Raw genomic sequence first — 24,712 nt, forward strand, 5'->3', positions numbered from 1 at the left:
GGAAGAAACACCGGGATCTAAACAGGACTCTCAGTTTCTTAGAGGCAGACTTAGCTGTTTCCGTAACGTGGGTTTCAAAGACAGAGTGGATTTTACATTAATACCAAGTATGTTCTCTGAGTTAAGAGGAGGAATTACAGAACCGTCGAAGGAGAGTTGTAAGAAATTTTCGACTGAGAGATGAGCAGAAACTGGGTCTTGAAGGTATTAAACTTAACCAGATTTCCTCTATCCCACTGAGATACCCTGTCCAAGTCTGAGTTTATTGCAGACGTTGTGTCGAAACGAGATACAGATCGAGTGAGAGAAGGAGTATAATTGAAAGATGTGGAAGAGTGTGGTGTTGAGTCGTCAGCGTATGAGTGCATTTGGTTATTTGTGGAAGAAAAGTAACCGTTGATAAAAAGGAGAAAGAGTGTAGGCGACAGGAGAAAACCTTCAGGGACACCACTGTGAATGAAAAAAAGGGGGAGAGGCTGATCCATCAGCAACCATTGAGACAGATATGCCAGAAAGGAAGCTAGATATGAGGGAGCAGAATGAGGGAGGGAAGCCAAGAGAGGGGAGCTCTGCAAAGATGAGATCCTGATACCACACCCCTGCAAAAGCTTTGGGATATGTCGAGGACAATTACATAGGATTCCCCAAAACCTTTCTGGAATGATGACCAGACATTAGTAAGACAGAAAAAAATATCAGCAGTAAATCTCGTCTGACGGAAGTTATACTGGTGATCAGAGAGAAGACTGAAATTCAAGGTATCTAATATATGGGAGATGAAGAGGTATTCAAAAATCTTTGGATGTCAAAGCAACAGGACGATAGGAAAAATTAGAACGGTCAGCCCCTTTTGGGGACAGTATGTACCACCCCATGCTTCCAAGAAGAACGAAAAGTTCTTGTTTTTGGACAGAAACGGGATAGACGACCAAGCACGGGTGCAAGTTCAGGGGCACACTTTTTCGGTACAAAGGGGATGGATGCCATCAGGACCTTAAGCCTTGCTTGTGTCCAGAGAGAGAGAAGCCCTTTTTGGACAGATTGAAATGATATTACGGGAAGAGGCATCGGATTAGTAAGAGGAACTTTAGAGGGTAAAGGAATGTTAGTCATCCTAGGTAGAATTAGAGGAGAAACGGAAACCAAAGAAAGTTGCTTTGTCTATGGGAAAGACCGGGACAGTTACCGTCGGAACGGAAAAGTTAAGGAAAGGTAGAGCGACAGTTTTTGTTTGCGATGCCCTTAGCTAAAGACCAGAGAGACTTATCAGTGGATCACGAGAAGAGCTCTTCGCACTTTCTTTAATAAAGGAACGCTTTGCCTCACGGATAACCTACTTGCAATGATTACGGACAATGATAAATATTGAATGGGAGTCGGAGGAAGGAGCGCTTTTCCAAGTCCGATGTGCTCGAATGGCCACAGAACAGGAACGGTTGAACTATGGATTGGGAGAGGAGGTCGTCTTGGAGGAAGAGGGGATGAATGCATCCACTCCCACAACAATAACCTCTGCTATGCGTTTGCCGGAGACAGATGCTTCACCACCTAAGAGATAGTAATTCACTCAAGGACAGTCAGAAAATAATTTTCGTACTATATTCTTCCAACTGTCGATCTTAATGTGTTTATGAAACTAAATTATGAAGAAAAAAAGGAGAAACAACTTTCACTGACACTCAAGAAAAAAAACCCAGGAAAACAAGGGGTCGTCAGTGTTGACCTGGTGATCACAGGCTCAACACGTGTGTCTGTGAAGTATTGATCGTCTGGCAGCAGCGCTCATTAATCTAGTGCAGTCCATCAGGTCTCAAGTGGTGTGCAGCTGCAGGCAACACCGGCCCTCTGCACTCACTGGAATAGATCCCAAGTCTCCACAAGAATTACGGGCATGTTATCCGGTTTCTTTATTGCATGACTAAAAGTAGTAGGAATTGAAGGAATGTTCATTCCTTTCACGTATGAGTGTCCTCTTCTAATTTTAGGGCATAATGATTGCCTGAGCAGCTGGGGATGTAAAGCCTGCACCACCTCACCATTAGCCACATTTTCCATACAATGTTCTGTCAGGTTTTGCTTTGAGCAAACCCAGCACATCTCCCTACTACTCCCAAACTAAGCACTAGCCCCCGCACCCCGGTCTCGATCTTCCCTTGCCGTAACCTGAGGACAGACACATGTACACCAAGACCCATGCTTTACCACATACCTCATGTATAACTTTTGTCTATGTTTATCAGGAGTATGATTCGCAGGTCATGCCAGGATCATGACGGAGGTCACCGCAATCATCAAACTGTCCCAGTCTGTGAACTCTGACCCTTGGCTTTTCATGACCACACTCATGCCACCATCACGAATCTACCGTAATTTTGCATCATTCACATGCAACAATAACACAGTCATTAGTACTCCTTTTTTTAAGGCAGGCTGCAAATCAGCCCTGAGGTTCTACTCGTTAAACAAGCGGTTCGCTACCGAGACAGCGGACGTAACGAACCCAGAGCCCAGCGACCCACGCAGAACATCTTTGTGATTCGCTAGTGGACTGGCACCCACGAAGCCCACTGTTTACGTAGGAATGTGTGGCAATGAGAGGCCACAGGTAATGAGGAGGTAATCCCCAAGAGGTAATGGCCGGTGGTGAGGAGGAATTGAGTGGTGAGGCGATTGTTAGCGCGTGCGATGGGCTTGGTAATGCGCGTGTCGTGTGCGCACCCGCCAATCATCAGCCGCTGGCCAACACCAAAACACAGAATGTGAAGCAGAACAAATGCGCGTTTTGTTTACGTATTTGGGAAAATCCGATTGCTCGTGTTACTATCAACATTCATCAGTATCGAAATGTATGGGAATATTCAGTACAATACATATCCATATCCTCAATTCATTCTTATATTAAAAATGCATACATTAAAAAAAAAAAGTATGGCAGTCATATTAAACTTGCCCGTTTCACCGTGAGGGGTTAGTCACACTCCCTGAGGCGGTTCGAAGAGAAGGTTTCCTGATGCGGCGGTGCTGCCACGCTGTTGTGGTGGTCAGTGAAGGAAGTAAAAGTAAGGGTAAGATGGGGGAGAGGCTTCGGTAAGGATATAGTTAAAAAAAAAGAATCATGTCACAATATTATGCCGACATGTTAACATATCCCAAGACTTTACTTAGGGAGATGGGTCTTTCAAGATCAGGACGTGCATGTGCTGCCAGGATAAATACACACAATAAAGTTCCAGTCACTTGCAGCAAACCCTGGCCTTAATGAGGGAAGCTACGACAAAGATAGATTAGCCGAGACATTAACGGACCATTGCTCCTCCCATATTTTCCAGTTATAATTACATTTACTTTCACACTGCGTCTACTCTTCTGATTTACGAGATAATGATAACAGTGTCGGCGGATTATGGCGACAACACACCATTAACATCATCATCATCATCACCAACACCAGCAGCAGCAGCAGCAGCAGACTTGCCTTTACGCAGAGATAAATCTAGACTCGTCACGCGTCTCGACCAAGATCGCTGTGTCTTCTTCACAGCGCAGTAAATCCTCGAGTTATAATAAACGAGACGTAGAAAGTGGCATAATCTTGTCTGTAATTGCATCTCACTGTCCACCTGTTCTGTCTCAAAAGCTCACTGAACATGACACCTACAGCTTAGGAGAAAAAGACGAAGGATCGATCTAAATCTGATCATTCCAAGACGATATCTCTCGCCACAACACTTGCCAAAGTCCCCGCAGCTTATTCCTGCTGGACGGGTTACAAGGCTACTCTTCCGCTAGGGACAGTCAACCCGGTTTCAGAAACCACGATACTGAGATTTCCAAATTTATCCCAGGTCGAAATGACTTCCAACTCCGTTCCCATTCGCGTGGGGTTGGTCAGGTACATATAGCCTTCTCGTACAACTAACGCACAGACGCAACCCATACCCACTTGGTTAGGCTGAACGAAAGTTCCTACACGAAAATAAGAGGTCGTGATTTTTCACTTCGCACACTTAAGTTGACTTGTATGGAGAGACAAAAGTCTCCACTCCTTCGCACACTCATATCTCCGCTGTTATCTGATCGAAGGTCATTCCTCCGTCATACTCTTCTGATATACGTTTAAATCAGTTCATTTACGTCATCTGTACCTTCGCATCACCTGCCATGCATCTAAACCTTCCCGTCATTTGCACTGTATCTATCTCTTCCCATCATTTAATATGTATGTGTATCTTTCCATCATTTGCTATGCACCTGTACCTTCTCATCATCTGCCATGCATCTGTACCTTCCCAAAGTCTACCATGCACCTGTGCCTTTCCATTATCTGTAGCTCCCCATCATCTACCATGCATCTTTGCCTTCCCATTATCTGTACCTCCCCATCATCTGCCATGCATCTGTACCTTCCCAGAATCTACCATGCATCTGTGCCTTCCCATTATCTGTACCTCCCCATCATCTACCATGCATCTGTGCCTTCCCATTATCTGTACCTTTCCATCATCTGCTATACATCCTACAAAACCATATCATTTCCTTACGCCCCATGTTTTATCGCACAGCTTCACTCACTACTCATTTCTTCTGTTTCCGACTATGCCACGTTAGCTATCCCTCTCTATTGCTCTTATCTTACACGTATGACCTAGATAACGCAAACTTTCACGTTCATACATCAGTGAGGACAAGCGCTCCATCATCCATGCTTCTTACGCTCTACACTTAAACTGTCCCCATTCACCAGGGCTCCCCTTGTATCTCTAGTTCTCCTCCCGTGCAAAGATATTCTCAGCTTGTGTTATACCATCGCCATCCCAAAAACCTTAACTCACTATTACTTATTCTTCTTTAGTTAAACTAATATTCCACATTACAGCCGATCTCTCAAAAATAAGTATCTTGCTTTCATCTGCGTTTACATTCTCCTCACACACACCCATAATCAAAGCGACCTACTACTCTACTTCCTCTGAGTCAGCTGATATAACACAATCATCTGCTTACAACAAACCGTGTTACGGCTTCCAGACTGCGCTGTGGTTCAGCAGTACACCAGCAGTCACCCCCACCTCACTCTCGAGGTACGGAGTCTTGCGAGTGTAAAACTCCTTCCCTAAACAGTACAGATAGGTAAATACACCGTCCCATCCATACAAAATATCAATTAACCATGGTGAAAAAAACACAATCTTGGCTTACTTTAAAAATCATATCACACCATTAATACCATGTTTTACTCTTAAACAATCAATATCCTCTGCAAAAAGCTCTGACTAGCATTTTAAAACCCCTGCCTAAGAACACGAGTACAAAAAAAGAAATTGCAGAGGACCCACTGGCCTACGCAAAGCAGCTTCTCTTTACAACCAACCATAGTAGTACATATATCTAACTTCCATCTAAATCTTTCCACCATGACACTCCGACAACTTGTCCCATTAAATCTGAAAAAAAAATCTGTGTTTACTTGTATCTATTTCTCATTCTAAATATCTCGATTTGAAGCCACGCACATCACAAACGGAACTACCTGTAATCCTTTCGACCATCTTTATTGTGTGTGTGTATATATATATATATATATATATATATATATATATATATATATATATATATATATATATATATATATATATTATATATATATATATATATATATATATGTATGTATGGTTGTATGGTTGCGAGGCGTGGGCTATGGATAGAGTTGTGCGCAGGAGGATGGATGTGCTGGAAATGAGATGTTTGAGGACAATGTGTGGTGTGAGGTGGTTTGATCGAGTGAGTAACGTAAGGGTAAGAGAGATGTGTGGAAATAAAAAGAGCGTGGTTGAGAGAGCAGAAGAGGGTGTTTTGAAGTGGTTTGGGCACATGGAGAGAATGAGTGAGGAAAGATTGACCAAGAGGATATATGTGTCGGAGGTGGAGGGAACGAGGAGAAGAGGGAGACCAAATTGGAGGTGGAAAGATGGAGTGAAAAAGATTTTGTGTGATCGGGGCCTGAACATGCAGGAGGGTGAAAGGAGGGCAAGGAATAGAGTGAATTGGAGCGATGTGGTATACCGGGGTTGACGTGCTGTCAGTGGATTGAATCAAGGCATGTGAAGCGTCTGGGGTAAGCCATGGAAAGCTGTGTAGGTATGTATATTTGCGTGTGTGGACGTATGTATATACATGTGTATGGGGGGGGGTTGGGCCATTTCTTTCGTCTGTTTCCTTGCGCTACCTCGCAAACGCGGGAGACAGCGACAAAGTATAATAAAAAAATAAAAAAAAAAAAAAAAATATATATATATATATATATATATATATATATATATATATATATATATATATATATATATATATATATACTTTTAAAGTCCAAATATATTGCATGTACCTTTTGTTTCTCTAACACTTTCTCCACAAACTAAATGTTAAAATCTGATCTACCCTTTACATATGCCTATGCCAAGCTAAGCTACAGAGATCCAATCCTTCGGAAATCCATTCCTTTTTGATTCTTACAATAAGAATTACTCCTTAAACAGGGGAAACAATTACTGCCTTCGTTTACTCATCAGGCACACAAGGATACACACTTCCATGCTGACAAACACATTTTCCGTATCCGTTCAACTTGAGTTTCACCTCCGTTCTTCTTCCACCATCTCTCCAGTTCATCCATTCATCCAGCTTTTCCATTTCTCTACTGCCCCTCTCCACTTCTCACTTTCTTTTGTAATGTTTTTCCCTCTTCATTACATATATCCGCCTAGCCAGACCTTTCATCCTGCTGTATTTACTCCCACGTCTCCTAACACCATCGTCTAGAACTGGTTCTTTGATTTTTCTCCACCTTTTACAAATGACTTCCAAGTTTACGTAGAGCAACTGCGCTTCTTACACAGACCTTCCTTCTGCATGTTTCGCTCTCGCCAAAACAACTCTATTCTTTCATACATTTGCATTTTTCACTTTCCCGTAATCCTTATTTCCTCTCCTTTTATTCGTATACACCATTTTCTTCTGCTTCACTGCCCTCTACTATCATCATTGTTTTCTGATGATTCAACTCTCTCTCTCTCTCTCTCTCTCTCTCTCTCTCTCTCTCTCTCTCTCTCTCTCTCTCTCTCTCTCTCTCTCTCTCTCTCTCTCTCTCTCTCTCATGAGCTAAAACCCCACAAAGACTTCTTTCCACAAAGCTGTTCCTCTCTCCGCAGCCTATTTGTACAATGCCACTCATCCATGAAGCAACGTCTGTTACTGCAGTCATTAGGTACACCTACACCACCTGTTTTATCGATATTTCTCGATATTTTGTTTATATTATCTTAGGATTTCAGTTTTGCAATGATACCTTCACTTCCATTCACTCTGTCATTCATATCGCCAGTTCTAAACTACTAAGATAAAAGGGCACTCCTACATACATAATACTGCTACAGAGTGAAATGACAAAGCCTAACCAAACCTCTCTTAGACCTTCCATTATCTATACCACCTATCATATTCTTTCTCTAAAAACATATGTCACAATTTTGTCTAACTTTTCTCCCTTGTCAGCCGGTTGGGTATTTGGGGCTTTATGTTTGTAAACTTGTCATTAATGCTATCACGTCCAGCTACATCCACCAACCGCAAACTCCCCAACTACTTCTTCAGGTGTTGACGATAATTCTAAGACTTTATACGTATACTATCATTCTTTAACCTACACATGCTGCGTTTATGTACACATCTGTGTTGAGTATTTTTACACCTGGTGCGTTTATGTACATATCTGTGTTGAATGTATTTTCAGCAATCATACTTTCACGTACAGCGAGTATGATTGTTCACGATCTAACAATCCGGCAATCTCATTTGTATTTTTTTTTTCAGTAAAAGTGGAGTTACAATGTCTTTGTATCCTAGAAAACACAAGAAGTTCCAATTTCTCTGTATCCTAGAAAACACAAGACTATCCCGTATACAGGGCGTCATGGTGTTTGGTTTTAACTCCCGTGTCGTGAGAGCTAGGCTTCCACACCTCTGGTGAAAGTGCAGCGGGATCCTTTTTCGCCCGGCTATCTGTCTCTCCCTGACGAACAAATAACACCCCCCCTGCCACATTATCAACACCTGGCAACACCCATACACACCCGTCAACCACTTTTTGTTCCAAACTTTTTATTTTTTTTTCGGGAATGAAACTCTGTCTTGCCCGTTTTCTTTACCATAACTTCCTGCTCTGATTATCACGGCAATGTAATCTTTGTCTTTCGTAGATTGTGATGGCACTTTCTGATTTCCTGTGGCCAATCAGAACTTTTCGTTCGTTGCTTTAAGAACATCTTCCAACAGTGATTTCCTCCAGTCGGAGACAAGTTAGTCGTGTTATTCTTTTTATACGGTTCTCTATACATGATTTCTTTTTCATGTATTTCTTTATCTTAAATTTAAATTTTCTGCTACGGCAAAAAACAACTTGTAGATCTCATTACTCCTGATACCAACGTAACTTTCACAGCCGTTAATACCAAGATAACATAAGTTTTATATACATCACCATAACTTGTAGCATATATTGCACAACATACGAATGTAACATACAGGTGTATTTCATCATCAGTGTACCTAACTTAGAAACTGTTCTTACCCGTAAATATTAACGTAACTTGTAACTTTGATTACTCCACCAAATAACGTGCCTTGTAACTTCACTCCAGGTACCAATTTAAATCTGCAGCTTATATCATTACGGATATCATGTACCTTGTGAATTCCGTTCCTGCAAAAACCACCCGACCTTGTGCTGTTCGCTTAGCGAACTCCAAATACCAGAGCACTTTACGACACATTGTCCCACAATTCAATGACGTTTAGGACGCACTTTCCTCTAAATACTAAAGTATCTTTAACTACGGTTATTCTAGATTAATACTCTTTTTTTGGTCCATCCTATGTACTCAACTACAAGTGTGTAAAGTCATACACATATAAAACTTAGGATCGTAACATGACATTCTTAATAGCCTCACCGTGATACCAAGGTAACATGAACTTGATTAACTTTGATACCAACGTACCATCTGGCTTGCGTTAATCATATATTACCCATAGAGTCAACGTAAGTTTCACTGCGACAGATACTGATGTAATGTGATTTTGATCACTCCGAATACGGACGTGTACCTTACAACTTTTTTTCTAAATGCCAAAGATCAATGAGTGCCACGTATCTATTAACATAATCTCCATTTACATAAGTTGGATCATGTCCATACACATACAGCCAGACAACAGCTGTGTCACAGTATTGCCCAGCTAGGGTCCTCAACCTCCCAACCACCACACACACTCGATAAAGGGCAGGGTCGTCTGGTTCTCTCGCGTTAGACGTGCTACCCTTAAATACCAATGTGATATATAAGTTAGACGTGCCAGATACCAGTATAACGCAATAGTACATAATACACATACTGACTTTATCCTATAAAATAGTAATGAGTGTAAATGATATATGATCAGTGTATGATTCATTATAAATATGCAGTCAACATTACGAAGCCACCATGAAACAATTTCAGCTAGGATACAAACATTTCGCAATGCTTCCCGCGCATAATCCCAGTAGATGTAGAAGTACTTGCACATTTTCAAGGGAAACATATTAAAGCAGGAACGTCAACTTTACAGACAAGGGAAGCGCAAAGTGTAATCACTCAAGTGTAAGACGGATGACACACACACACACACACACACACACACACACACACACACCTACCTCTCCTGCCCTACACGCGCAGTGTATTCTATTTATGAACACTATCACAAAGAGTAATAAAAATCATCAAAGGCTACTAAAGTACTCTAAGAGATTCATGTAAATACTTTTTCTACTATAAAACGACTTCAGCTGTCCGTCTGCAACCATGAAGAGTCAACAGAAAAAGTAAAAAGCAAATTGCAGTGGAGTCGGACGTAACACTAACTTAGTTCTATCTTTCTTTCGTCCTTTGCTTGAACTACAATCTTCCCCCGAGCGTTCGTCAGCAACCAGCACACCGAAAGTGCCCATCACTACCTGTGGGTCGACACAAGTAAACACCGCAGTCATTTGTAGTCAAAGTTCTCAGCGATGCAGGAAGCCGCCGTTCTTTTGTCTTGTAAGGCGAACAAGCCATCGTAATGACAGCCTTAACTTGCGGCCATCAGCGGCAACACTTACAGAGCAAACTCTGCAACATTTACAACCGTAATCTATTCCACAGAAATTCCCAATTCCTGTTACTGGCTTAGCGATAATACTTACCAGAGATCTTTGTTGATAAACCTTCCCACTAGTCACAACATACTGGAAACCCTGCAAGCATTAATCTTCGATTTTTGTTATCTTCGTAAATTCAGACGAGCTGAGTTATTCAGGAATACCTTTCATGATTTTTCTTTTTGTAAATCTACACTTATTTTCTGAGAACAGTTTTAGTTTATGTGCACAGCTGTTACTCGTGTTATACCATCTACCTAAAGAACCCGGTTCCATTCACGCAGGTAGTGTCAGGTACGTCTATACAGCCTTGAGGGATAAAGCGAGATAGGATAATAAGCCAAAGGGAGACATTAAACTAGAGACAGGGTAAGAAAAAAAAAAACCATATAGAGGGAGGAAATGAACTAGGAAGAGGGCAGAGTGAGCAAGTGTGATGGTAGTGACCTCTACAAACATCAAAAAGTAACGGTGGCGTTCAAATCCCTTCCCCCAGTAAGGATGGGCTACCCTCGCCGCGAAATTACGCCCATTACCACCATCCAGGCAAATGGACCTGCCACGTTTACGTCCTCAAGCGTTCCATCAAACACCACGACTGTAAAATAACGGCACGTGTTGTTGGAGTATTATCCATGACGATGGAAATGGAAAGCGTATGGAGTGAAAACTTTACTTCCTTATGATCGGTAGAGTTTGTAAGTCTTGAGTCCAGATTGATGATGAATAAGACGTAACGCTTCATAGACTTGAGTTAAGGAGACGGAGGAGTTCCCTGCTGTGTCACTCACCTATCACTCGCTGACCCCTACCCCACCTCCGTCCCGACCCACGACCCTTGCTTGACCCATGACCCAGCACTACACTCCGCCGCATGTACTGTCACGCAGCCTTCATCACCCACATCCTCACACCTAGGGTAATCAGCTGCACGCACCAGCACACCACGTTCCTAACAAAGCACTCTAAGCCCATCTCAACCACACATCACACTAGGTATGAAAGACGGCAATATAGCAGAGGACTCTGAGTGAGACAATGATAAATGATAGTCATACCGAGACACACACCAACACACTCTTAATGTTCCACATGGCGCCACACTCAGCAGCACTACACCACCTTCATGGTCCACAAGGCACCATGCTCGACAGCAACACGTCAACACAATCCCTGGCAACACACTAACAAACACAGTCTCATGGTGTGTGAGACACCACACTCAGTAACTCCAATGATCTACATGACAATACAGAACAACACACTTCCACTACGAGCATGTACTGACACACGGTCATTCCCGAGTACTACATCGACCAGTAACAACGATTCAATTTTTGTCCTGTGCATCTGAATGTACGAACCACCTCCACATTTCTGATTTCTCAGATGTCGTTTGACTCGTCTGTGATAGCTTTTGACACGTTGCTTGATTTTCTATTTCGTTTGTGTATGTTGGAGGCTCAAGTCATGGACAAAAGGTCCACATCTAGTCCAGGCCTTAACTGAAATAAAGAAAGAATTATGAAAAAGAAAAAGAGAAGAGACAAGGCAAAGGATCTATGAAATTTAGATGATGTGAAAAACCTGTCTTTTCAAATGTGCCAGGTCACAGGTATTGGGAATGACATGAGAAGGTAGACATTTACAAAGCTTTTTTTTTTTGAGGTGTAGGGAAAAAAAAACAAATATCAAAACGGCCCACCCTTGAGTTGTCAACGGCCACACACAGTAATCATGTGACGCAGCAGCTTGCCGAGTATTGCGGTCTATTGTGGTCTAGCTAGTGGTGGGGGCACACAAGCAGCCAGCTCTCGGGAGCAAAAACCAAAGTAATACCTGTAAAAGACTGAAAATGAACTAATTGTAGTATAGAGCAAGCGGGTCAAATTCTGAAGGTAGCCTGGGAGAGATGATAAGTTAGACCGCATTCAAATCAACTCTATCAAGTAGGATGCAGAATCAGCACCACCTCAGATGTGACAGCAGTACTCCATGCACGAACAGGTCAATCCTTTGTATAAACGAAGCAACTGTTCAGAAGAAAAGAAATTTCGACATCTAAAGAGGATTCCCAATTTTTTAGTGGCAGACTTACCAATTTCCGTGATGTGGGGTTTCCAAGAAAGAATGGAAGTTACAGCAATACCAAGCATGTTCAGAAGAATTAAGAGGTGAAATTAAAGAACAGTCGAAGGAGCGAGGAAAGCTGTGAGGAATTCTCTATAGAGAGATAGGCAGGAACTGGGCCTTGGAGGCATTTCACTTGAGCAGATTTCGTCTACCCCACTGAGATATCCTGCTCAAGTGTGAATTTACTGATGAGACGAGATGAAGATCGTGTGGGAGAAGGGTGAACTGAATTGAAGTACGTGGGTTAATGCAATGTTAAGTCGTTAACGTGTGCGTGCATATGATTATTTGAGGAAGAGAGGAAATCGTTGATAAAAAGAGGAGAAAAAAGTGTAGGGGACAGGACAGAGCCTTGAGGGACAACGCTGTTCATGGAGAAGGGGCGGGTGAGAGAGAGAGAGAGAGAGAGAGAGAGAGAGAGAGAGAGAGAGAGAGAGAGAGAGAGAGAGAGAGAGAGAGAGAGAGAGAGAGAGAGAGAGAAGGCTGATCCATTAACACCCACGAAGACAGATCTACCAGAGAGGAATCTAGATATGGGGGAGCAAAATGGGGGGCAAAAGAGGGGAGCTTGGAGATAAGACCTCGAATCCACACATGATCAAAAGCTTTGGATATATCAAGGGCAACTACACATGACTCCCCCAAAAATCTTTCAGGGATGATGACGAGACATTAGCAAGATAGGAAAGGATGTCACAAGTGAATCTCGCCTTACGGAAGCCATACTGGTGATCAGAGAAAAGACTGTGAGATTCAAGAAGTCTGAGGATATGAGAGCTGAGGAGGGAGGGATTCGAAAACGTTGTAAATAGTAGACGTCAAAGTAAGAGGACAATAGTTAGGTCACCCTTTTAGGGATGGGATGTACAAATGCACATTTTCAAGAGGGGAAAGTTCTGATTTTTAAACAGAAACGGAACAGACGAGCACACACACAGGTGCAACTCAAAAGACACTTCATTCAGTACATGGGGATGGAAGCCATCAAGACCATAGGCCTTGCTTGTCAGAGGAAGAAGCGCTTTTCGGACAGTTCGAAAAGAGATTACGGGAAGCGGCATAGGATTAGTACGAGGAGCATCAGCGGGTGAAGGAATGTTGGAATTATCCAAGGTAGAGTTAGAGGAGAAACGGCAACCAAGAGAGTTGGCGTGTCTACGGGAAACTTAGCCAGAGTACCGTCAGAACGGAAAAGTGAAGGAAAGATAGGAGCGATAAAAGTTGTTAGCGACCACCCTTGGCTACAGACCCGAAAGACCTAATCACTGGATGAAGTGACTGCGGGTGTGAGTTGCGGCCGATCACTGATTACTTGTCAGTATTGTGACCGACCAGTTCACAAAGGCTGTGGACCCCGAGCTTACGAGGTCTACATACCACTGCAGTTTTACTTTAGTTTTTGGTAATCATCAGTTCGATGTGTTTCCATTGCGTCGACATGATCTGGTTACAATCACATTGCCACTAACACAGAGCACAGCTCCACCATCAGACGTGTGATATCTGTCTTTACTGAAAACCTTAATTTATCCTGTATCGTTAATTCTGCTAATGGACAATCATAGGTTTATTCAGGGCCCTCTGTTTTTTGGCTTTTCTGACAAGATAAGCTGGTAGATCATTCTGGTCAAGTTTATACTTCTGGTGTTGTCGGAGAATGATTCAGTATTACGCAACGAACGATAATTATCTTGGGATACTGTTTTCTAGACCATGACATGGAGGAGGGCCGACCATCTTCCACATGACGAACGACCAGCCAACAGGAGGAAGGGAAGGGGTTAGGTAGAGTCGACCTACTACAAGAGACCATATAATCAACGGTGTATCTGATGCACCAGAGAGACGTTACCTCATTGATGGACTAACTACAACAGCTTCTTCATCTGGTTGCCTCATCCATATAACAAACACGTTCATGTCCTACATATTCACTCTCAAGATATCCCCCCGAAACCTCTACCAGTCGACGCCTCAACTGGGATTAAAAAAACACATTCACTCTCAAGATTCACTCCCAAACCTATACTAGTCGACACCTCAACTGGGATTAAAAAGAAATAACCACAACATAGTCTTATGTGGGGTTCCGAGGACCCGATGGTGATGCTCCATGATCCAAGGTCGACCTGGTCGTCGTCGCTCGTACTACCTGTATAGTCCGTCTACCATGAGAGTGCTTACAACTGCAATAGGTGAAATACCTGGCACCACCTACCTGTGGAGGAGGTTGGAGGGGCCTCAATCTGACGTGAGGACCCGACCCTGGGAGGTAGCGGGGGTGGTTGGTAAGGAGTGGACGTCACAGGTAAGCCCGGCTGTGATGTCACTGGTTGAGGCTGGTACTGCGACGTGACTGGCTGATGGTGCGAAGACGTCACGGGCAGCGGCTGGTAAGGCGACGTGACTGGCTGATGGTGCGACGACGTCACGGGCAGCGGCTGGTAAGGCGACGTGGCTGGCTGATGGTGCGACGACGTCACGGGCAGTGGCTGGTAAGGCGACGTGACTGGCTGATGGTGAGATGACGTCACGGGCAGTGGCTGGTAAGGCGACGCGACTGGCTGATGGTGCGATGACGTCACGGGCAGTGGCTGGTAGGGCGAGGACATCTGTATGTAGGAAGACGTCGCGGGCAGCGGATGATAGTGGGAGGAGGGAGGCGCGGCTGAGGACTGCGACACCACCAGGCCGTTCATCCCGCCGTTCACCGTGGACACACCGCCGTTGATGGCCGAGCTGGCCACGTTCAGGCCGTTCATGGTGGAGACACTGAGGCCACCAGTGCTATTCACTGTCGCCACACTGCCGGAAGCCCTCCCGTTGTTTGTGTTGTTGATGCCCGTGCCGTTCATCAACGGGCCGCCGTTCTGTGCCGGTCCATTCACAGCCTGGCCGCTCTGGTTGGCGGCGTTCATGGCTGCCGCGGCAGCTGCATTTTTCTGAAATGATAAAGTAAACTGATTACTAGTTATGATGTGGCCTGTGGACCGCTGACGCTGGCTATATCATGCGACTACCACTGCTCATGAACATTACCTTATATATATATATATATATATATATATATATATATATATATATATATATATATATATATATATATATATATGGTGAAATCGCACTTCAGTAGTTCACATAATATCATTTAACCTATAATTTTTCTATACATGAGGCACGACATGTTTCGTGGAGACAATCCACCTCATCAGGTGCCAATACTCAATGAAGTTATTCAGATCTCATCACAACAGAAGTACCGTCCGGCGTCTACCAAACTAGGCAACACATTGGCCTGACCGACAGTAACCGTGAAAGGGTGAGTAGTTAAGAGGGGTGACGTGTTGGAGGTTGAGCTGGGTGGTTAGGTGCGTCAGGGACCAATTCTCTCACAATGATCTGGTTAATGAAAGGATGGGCTTTAAAATCTCCTGGGGACACAGTGAAGTTCTTAGTATCAGCAATTAAGACAGATTTGTGTAAGATCAACAGATGATCCTTATCATGACAGTGTTCAGCGATCGCAATTTTGCGGTCATCCCTGCGTACTGCTTGACCGTGCCAATAACATCTGTCCGTTGCAGGTTTCCCCGATCTGTCCAATGTGTGTATCTTTCCATGCCTTACATTTGCCGGCGTAAACACTCACAATTGTTCAATGATTTGGGCTACTATCTTTTTTTTTTATTAAGGTATTACTGATAGTGTTATTGTACTGGAAGGCAACATTACAAACAATGTTTTATATTGGCGAAGTCGTTAGAATAGGGCAACAGTAAGCATTTAGACCTATACTCATTTGTCACATTTTTTTTTGGTAGATGCATAAAATGTCTTCCTAGCTCTCCAGTAATAAGGCAGACATAAGACAGCAACGTTAGGGGTGCAAGTACAATTCCTTGGGAACTAATTTACTATGTAGGCACTGGAGAAGCCATGGTTCACAACTACGTGTTGTGATCTGGTAGTTAAAAAGTTGTGCGTCCATCTGCCACTTTTCCTCTGTTACTTCCATCTTTTCTCATTTCATATGCTACTACACCGTGGTCATTTTTGTCAACTGCTTTTACACGTCTTTGTAAATCACGTGAGCGTTTTCAACCCAATCATAATGGTTCAAGCCACTGAGAGAGGTAAGATCTCCCTGCCCTAAAACCAGGTTATATAGATTGTTCACTTCCATAAGTTCAGTCAGCGCCTATTTAAGACTCTTTCAAAAGTATTAGTGATGTGCGATGTTAATACATGTTAATACTATGGGTCGACAGTTTTCTTTTTTTTTTTGAGGGGGAACTGCTTTATTTCCACGTTTGTGGGAATGGGGCGATGTGAATCAATTTCAAACCCTTGGAAAATGATGCCAGAATCTAGACTTTTTCTCCTGAGGCTATTTAGCGCTCGTGCTAAAGGTGTCTTGCACTACTTTATGAAGACTGAGTTCCATGAGTCCCGGGCCTGAGGCTGAAGCTTACTGTCCGTACGTTGATCAAGTATATATGCTGTCATCAAAAATGAGGAGGAACACCTTAAGGAGCTAGAGGAAGCCAAGGAGGACACATCTGTCCTTGAAATTCACGTATGGATGAAACGGGAACACCGAAATTCCTTTCTTAGGTGTTCGACCAGAGGCAGAGGATGGCATATACATCCCTAGTGTGTGTGTGTGTGTGTGTGTGTGTGTAGAAAATGCATCAACCTAAGATGTATGAATGCTAACAGTAAATGCCCTTCAGGATATAAGCTTACTGCCGTGTGTGTGTGTGTGTGTGTGTGTGTGTGTGTGTGTGTGTGTGTGTGTAGAAAATGCATCAACCTAAGATGTATGACTGCCAATTGTAAATGCCCTTCAGGATATAAGCTTACTGCCATCGACTCATATCTACACAGAGCTTATAGGAACACCTCACACTAGATTATTCTATCCTGAAGTAACATGTGAAACATTCTTGTTTATCATAGCTATTTTAGAACATTCATTGACCTGCAAAAGCACAAACTCTTGAATAACATTATCCAACACCAATAAGAACATAAGAACACAGTCTACAAAGTAGAATAAAGGGAATCAAGACAATGAGATCAGCTGACAACCAAGATGGTGTGAGAGTCGGTGGAAACTTTATCGAAACTCAGCCATTACCTCCCCTGATGCATCCCACTACCGTTGTTGTCAGTCTAAATGGCGTATCTGTCTGTTCACGTCACGTAATCTGAGCATTTCCTGAACTACAGGTAAACAATGTATTCCGTCTGTGAGTTCTGACTTCTCAGACATTCTACGCTCCTGTGAGGCGTCCAACAAACGGTCAATAAGCGCACAGTTACGTCTGCTGACATCAGAGACCGGGGTAAAATACACTCCCCGGAAATCGCTCGCAATGACGGTTAGATTGATCACTATGTTTTGCCGCTGTGAAATACATACATAAAAGTCTACTAAACTGTTGATGAGGTTGTGAGGCGCAGGCCTCACGTGACCACCTGGCTCACCGAGTCAGCGGTTCGGGCAACGTTCCACAAGTTTAATATTATGAAGGCAACTCTCGCACAGCTGCCGTCGACACAGGGTGAAAGACTAGGATACCAAATGTCGGGCGCCAAGGCTAATAACACGAGAGGACGTAATATTTACTATTCAGTGGTGACCTCACGCACACGAGAATCTGCTATCGTACAATATATCTCTTGTTCAGTATTGTTATGATAACGTACAATAATTTAATCATGCGTACTAATATGTCTGATTATGTATATAACACCGTGCCCCAGTGTTTACTCTTATATAACCAAATGATAACATTTTCAGAGCTTATAAATATCTTGGATGTATATCAAGTAATACCTCTTTTCCAAAAGAAGGAACAGAGAAGGGGCCAAGTGAGGATTTGCCCTCTTAGACTCAGTTCTCTGTTCTTGGCGTTACCTAGCCAACGCGGGAATATATATATATATATATATATATATATATATATATATATATATATATATATATATATATATATATATATAATTTTATCCCTGGGGATAGGGGGGAAAGAATACTTCCCACGTATTCCCTGCATGTCGTAGAAGGCGACTAAAAGTGGAGGGAGCGGGGAGGTGGAACTCCTCCCCTTTCGTTTTTTTTTTTTTTTAATTTTCTAAAAGAAGGAACAGAGAAGGGGGCCAGGTGAGGATATTCCCTCAGAGGCCCAGTCCTCTGTTCTTAACGCTACCTTGCTAACGCGGGAAATGGCGAATAGTTTGAAAGAGAAAAAAAAAAAAAAAAAAATATATATATATATATATATATATATATATATATATATATATATATATATATATATATATATATATATATATTGGAAAGGATCACAATTTTGCGCGTGATCAAGATATTTCTGAGTCCAAGGGGAAAATGAAACTCGATAAGTTCCCATATATATATATATATATATATATATATATATATATATATATATATATATATATATATATATATATATGTGGAAAGATGCAGTGAAAAAGATTTTGTGTGATCGGGGCCTGAACATGCAGGAGGCTGAAAGGAGGGCAAGGAATAGAGTGAATTGGATCGATGTGGTATACCGGGGTTGACGTGCTGTCAGTGGATTGAATCAGGGCATGTGAAGCGTCTGGGGTAAACCATGGGAAGCTGTGTAGGTATGTATATTTCCGTGTGTGGACGTATGTATATACATGTGTATGGGGGTGGGTTGGGCCATTTCTTTCGTCTGTTTCCTTGCGCTACCTCGCAAACGCGGGAGACAGCGACAAAGCAAAAAGAAAAAAAAAAAAAAAAAAAATATATATATATATATATATATATATATATATATATATATATATATATATATGGTTCTCAGTGAATGTAGGTTTGCGGCAGGGGTGTGTGATGTCTCCATGGTTGTTTAATTTGTTTATGGATGGGGTTGTTAGGGAGGTGAATGCAAGAGTTTTGGAAAGAGGGGCAAGTATGAAGTCTGTTGGGGATGAGAGAGCTTGGGAAGTGAGTCTGTTGTTGTTCGCTGATGATACAGCGTTGGTGGCTGATTCATGTGAGAAACTGCAGAAGCTGGTGACTGAATTTGGTAAAGTGTGTGAAAGAAGAAAGTTAAGAGTAAATGTGAATAAGAGCAAGATAATTAGGTACAGTAGGGTTGAGGGTCAAGTCAATTGGGAGGTAAGTTTGAATGGAGAAAAAATGGAGGAAGTAAAGTGTTTTAGATATCTGGGAGTGGATCTGGCAGCGGAAGGAACCATGGAAGCGGAAGTGGATCATAGGGTGGGGGAGGGGGCGAAAATTATGGGAGCCTTGAAGAATGTGTGGAAGTCGAGAACATTATCTCGGAAAGCAAAAATGGGTATGTTTGAAGGAATAGTGGTTCCAACAATGTTGTATGGTTGCGAGGCGTGGGCTATGGATAGAGTTGTGCGCAGGAGGATGGATGTGCTGGAAATGAGATATTTGAGGACAATGTGTGGTGTGAGGTGGTTTGATCGAGTAAGTAACGTAAGGGTAAGAGAGATGTGTGGAAATAAAAAGAGCGTGGTTGAGAGAGCAGAAGAGGGTGTTTTGAAATGGTTTGGGCACATGGAGAGAATGAGTGAGGAAAGATTGACCAAGAGGATATATGTGTCGGAGGTGGAGGGAACGAGGAGAAGTGGGAGACCAAATTGGAGGTGGAAAGATGGAGTGAAAAGATTTTGTGTGATCGGGGCCTGAACATGCAGGAGGGTGAAAGGAGGGCAAGGAATAGAGTGAATTGGAGCGATGTGGTATACAGGGGTTGACGTGCTGTCAGTGGATTGAATCAGGGCATGTGAAGCGTCTGGGGTAAACCATGGAAAGCTGTGTAGGTATGTATATTTGCGTGTGTGGACGTATGTATATACATGTGTATGGGGGTGGGTTGGGCCATTTCTTTCGTCTGTTTCCTTGCGCTACCTCGCAAACGCGGGAGACAGCGGAAAAAAAAAAATATATATATATATATATATATATATATATATATATATATATATATATATATATATATATATATATATATATATATATATATATATATATATATATTAATTTTCGAAAAGAAGGAACGGAGAAGGGGGCCAGGTGAGGATATTCCCTCAAAGGCCCAGTCCTCTGTTCTTAACGCTACCTCGCTATCGCGGGAAATGGCGAATAGTATGAAAAAAAAAAAAAATATATATATATATATATATATATATATGAGGGAGAGAGTTAGAGGTGTGTGTGTGTGTGTGTGTGTGTGTGTGTGTGTGTGTGTGTGTGTGTGTGTAAATATTAAAGTAGTCTACCTACCATACGGCTTATTTTCTCTTAATACGCAAGAGGTACGTTTTCTATGATCCTTCCCTCCCACACTATCCTGTTCAGCAACACGTCGACAGAACATCAGATCGTTTGATCGCAAATAATGTTTTACCTCTAGTACGTGATATTTTTACGTACATATAAAAATTTCCATCAACTCTTTTCTTATTTTTTGTTGTTATTTACGTTTATAAGATATAACGTACTATTCGACAAAGACATTTTCATAATAAATCCATCTTTACAAGTAAATGAAAACATGCCACCTTGACGATTTGCGGAATAGCATGTTACAAACCAAGAAATGGAGGTCATTGGCTACTTCAGGGACTTCGTGAGATCAGCTTTGCACACGATCATAATAATATGGCCTTGACGAAAGCTCCTGGGAGTTGACTGATAACAAAATAATAATCTTTCTACAGCTGATTCCTTAGCATCGCCCATCAATCAGATTTCAGAAGAATACAAAGTTTCATTCTAACCTTCGTGAATGATGGCCAAATATTGTTATTATTTTCTCCCCATAACGTATGGATTCAAAGGAATCTGAAGATATCAAATCAAATAAAAAAAATGAAATTAAACACATGCACGGGAAACGGCGAACGAATATGGAAAAAATGCAGACATACATACAATATATATATATATATATATATATATATATATATATATATATATATATATATATATATATATATATATATATATATATATCCCTGGGGATAGGGGAGAAAGAATACTTCCCACGTATTCCCTGCGTGTCGTAGAAGGCGACTAAAAAAGGGGAGGGAGCGGGGGGGCTGGAAATCCTCCCCTCTCATTATTCTTTTTTAATTTTCCAAAAGAAGGAATAGAAAAGGGGGCCAGGTGAGGATATTCCCTTAAAGGCCCAGTTCTCTGTTCTTAACGTACCTCGCTAACGCGGGAAATGGCGAATAGTTTGAAAGAAAGAAAAGAATATATATATATATATATATATATATATATATATATATATATATATATATATATATATATATATATATATATATATAAGAGCATGATATATATGAGTAGGCCTGAAGCCATGTTTAACTACAGTTGCTTCTCAATCGTCACAATGCTCTCAAATAAAAAATATTAGTCCCAAATTTGAAAATACAGGGACCCATCCCAAATGACGTTGGTCCTCACCATCAAGAGCAGCGTTAAACCTTAGCGCTAAACACGACATTGACACACACGGTCTAAACCCCACCACCACCCGTCTCGGACGACGCCAAGTTTGGATTGGATGGTTGTTTTGAGAGCCGTACTCAGCCTCACCTTTCTCGGTGACAATCAACCCAGCCGTTAAAGAACCTATTAAGGAAATGAGGTATTTCTGGTCAGGTCACGGCTGGGTGGTAGCTTCAAGCGAGAGAACTTTTCGCAGTGCTCTGTGTGTGTGCGCACGGCCGGGGTTGAACTACACAGTGGAAGATATTGGCTGGCTCGCTTGCTCGCTCACGCTGATGGTGATCCACCGGTAACGCTTTTCGTATTACCGCGCTGACGGCGTTCAACCTGATACTGGCTGAATGCTATCATTATCATTACTTTTATGAATATAACGTCGATTGCGATAAAGACAATGTCTTGCGTAGCGTGAACAATTGTTCTGTACGATGCAGTATTCTAGTCACGTTTGATAAAATAGTACACTATGATGAATATGACAGTGGTGGTCTGGTTAGTTCAAACGCGATGCTTACTTCCCATCACCTGTTTCCTAACTACCTCAGCGGTGGGAGCCTGTGATTATTTCACTTTATATTACTACGTGGCAGACGTTTGACATTTCTAAACTCCTTACTGCCTGACAATGTCTCTCTCTCTCTCTCTCTCTCTCTCTCTCTCTCTCTCTCTCTCTCTCTCTCTCTCTCTCTCTCTCTCTCTCTCTCTCTCTCTCTTTGCCATACGTAAGATAATTACTCTTTATTGCCAGACGGATGATGATTTACCTTGGTGATAACAACAAAATACACTTCAGTGACTTAGAAAAAGATGATACAATTTAACAAGTACTATTGTGGAAGTGTAATGGGAAAAAAAATCCATTCTTAGGAAATTATGCCATGAAAGTATAACGGGAGAATGAGAGGCAATAAAACAGATGAAGGCAAGATCTTGACAATATAGTACTACAGTTTATGGTATTTTTAAGAGAATCCTTCGTGATTGACTCTCGCTTTGACAGCCATATCAACTTTATATTTTCAGTTATTACTGCCAGGTATATAAGTCCATTTTAGTCACTTTTTCTGCACAGGATCACTTCTTACATCTCGTTGAAATCCCTTTGTGACACTCAGTGAGACACTTGACTCCTGTGTGTGTGTGTGTGTGTGTGTGTGTGTGTGTGTGTGTGTGTCTGTGTGTTTGTTGGATATAACAAAATATAACACAAGGCCTTTTCTATTACCAGGCAAGAACCTCAGCCTCTAACCAAAATCTTGGAACTAATAGCCAAGCAATGACAGTCTACCAAATCGAGGTACAAGACAAGATTCTGAGATGAAAATTAAGTTCGTGAAACTGACGTCTGAGAGCTTTAAGAAAATGAAACGACTATGTCAAGAGGTTTCTTTCACCTTATTTCTATTGCTAAGGTTACCTTATTTTTCACAAACAGTGTTCACCTTCTCTTGGATTAGTTCGTTCCATTTGTTCACCATCCCGTCGCTACAGATGTGTTTTCATTAATGACTCATCCATTTGTTGATTGTCCAGCTGTCTTGTTAAACGTTTGGTCATTGTCTTAAAGGAATGATTTATCTTATCATCATCGTACCGCTCGCAGGGACTCAAAAGGTAATCATATCTCTACGTATTCTGCTGACCTTTCAAATGAGCCACCCGGGATCTGCTCTCCCTTCACCGCAGTTTATGTACACAGCCCTTGAGACACGACGCTGAACAACTGGCTACTCTGTGCTTTACCTAACCACAGTCTGTGAATATCTTTGCGATTATATCCGTCAGATGTACTCAAACAAGCAGCTTTGTCTCTGAGCGATAATTTACCATCTTTACAATTTTTCTCACATTGTTCTCTGCTGATGATATGGTCACTGTGTCAGTCCCAGTGTCCACCTCGCTGACAGAACTCCAAAACTCAAGAGTAAGACTGTGTATATATATATATATATATATATATATATATATATATATATATATATATATATATATATATATATATATATATATATATATAACATGATAAAAACATGGAGTCACTTACAGCTAAAGACGTATCTCTGACAATCAGCTTTTATGCAAAGGTATATAAAATCAAACAAATATAGTAATCAGAGATTGAGTGTCAAGCCAGACGACAGGTGTCTTCTATAGGGCAGAATATCCTTTTATTCTGTAAGTTTGGTATATGATATACAGGATTAGTCTGAATACTGTTTGTTACGGCTTGATGTAATTTGCATGCAAGTAGATTGCACAAAAGTATACTGAGTACACGAACATAGGATCATGTCTAGTGTGTATAGGTAGCCAGAGATGAACAGCACACCGCTGATTGTCAATCTACCAAATTTGGTGATCTTAGATACAAGACCTAATACAATATCGTTAATGTGTATCATGATAAGAATGAGGTCACGAATCGACCCCTGTGGCACGCCACTTGTCACGTTCAGCCATCAGAAACTTCGCTCATGAAGACTATATATTTTTTTTGTTTTCTGATGCACACTGTAGCGTCGCATGGATAATTTCCACCAGGATAAACAAGAAAGCTAAGTATGTACATATGAAAAAATACATTACTCTATGAACAAAGTGTTTTATCGTGTGTCGTATATATATGTATAAATATCATCAAATGATTGAAAAAAATGCCGTCTCTTATCACCCTGATGAACAATCCAGAGTAAAATTCCAGACTGCTTTAACCCGTCTAGAAAACTGATTGTTGTCACTCTTTCTCCTTGTCAGCAAAGAGTATTAGAAAATACTCAGTTCGGGGT

General features: G+C 41.8%; 1 protein-coding gene across 1 annotated transcript in view; it reads right to left on the reverse strand.

The window, feature by feature from the left end:
• Positions 1–24,712, reverse strand: part of LOC139749066 (uncharacterized) — a 193,222-nt gene that overhangs the window by 87,332 nt on the left and 81,178 nt on the right. Inside the window, 1 exon segment of the mRNA XM_071662523.1 lies at positions 14,586–15,309. Coding sequence (XP_071518624.1) covers positions 14,586–15,309 — 724 coding nt within the window.

This window comes from Panulirus ornatus, chromosome 6 (genome assembly GCF_036320965.1).
Source record: "Panulirus ornatus isolate Po-2019 chromosome 6, ASM3632096v1, whole genome shotgun sequence".
Lineage (NCBI taxonomy): Eukaryota > Metazoa > Arthropoda > Malacostraca > Decapoda > Palinuridae > Panulirus > Panulirus ornatus.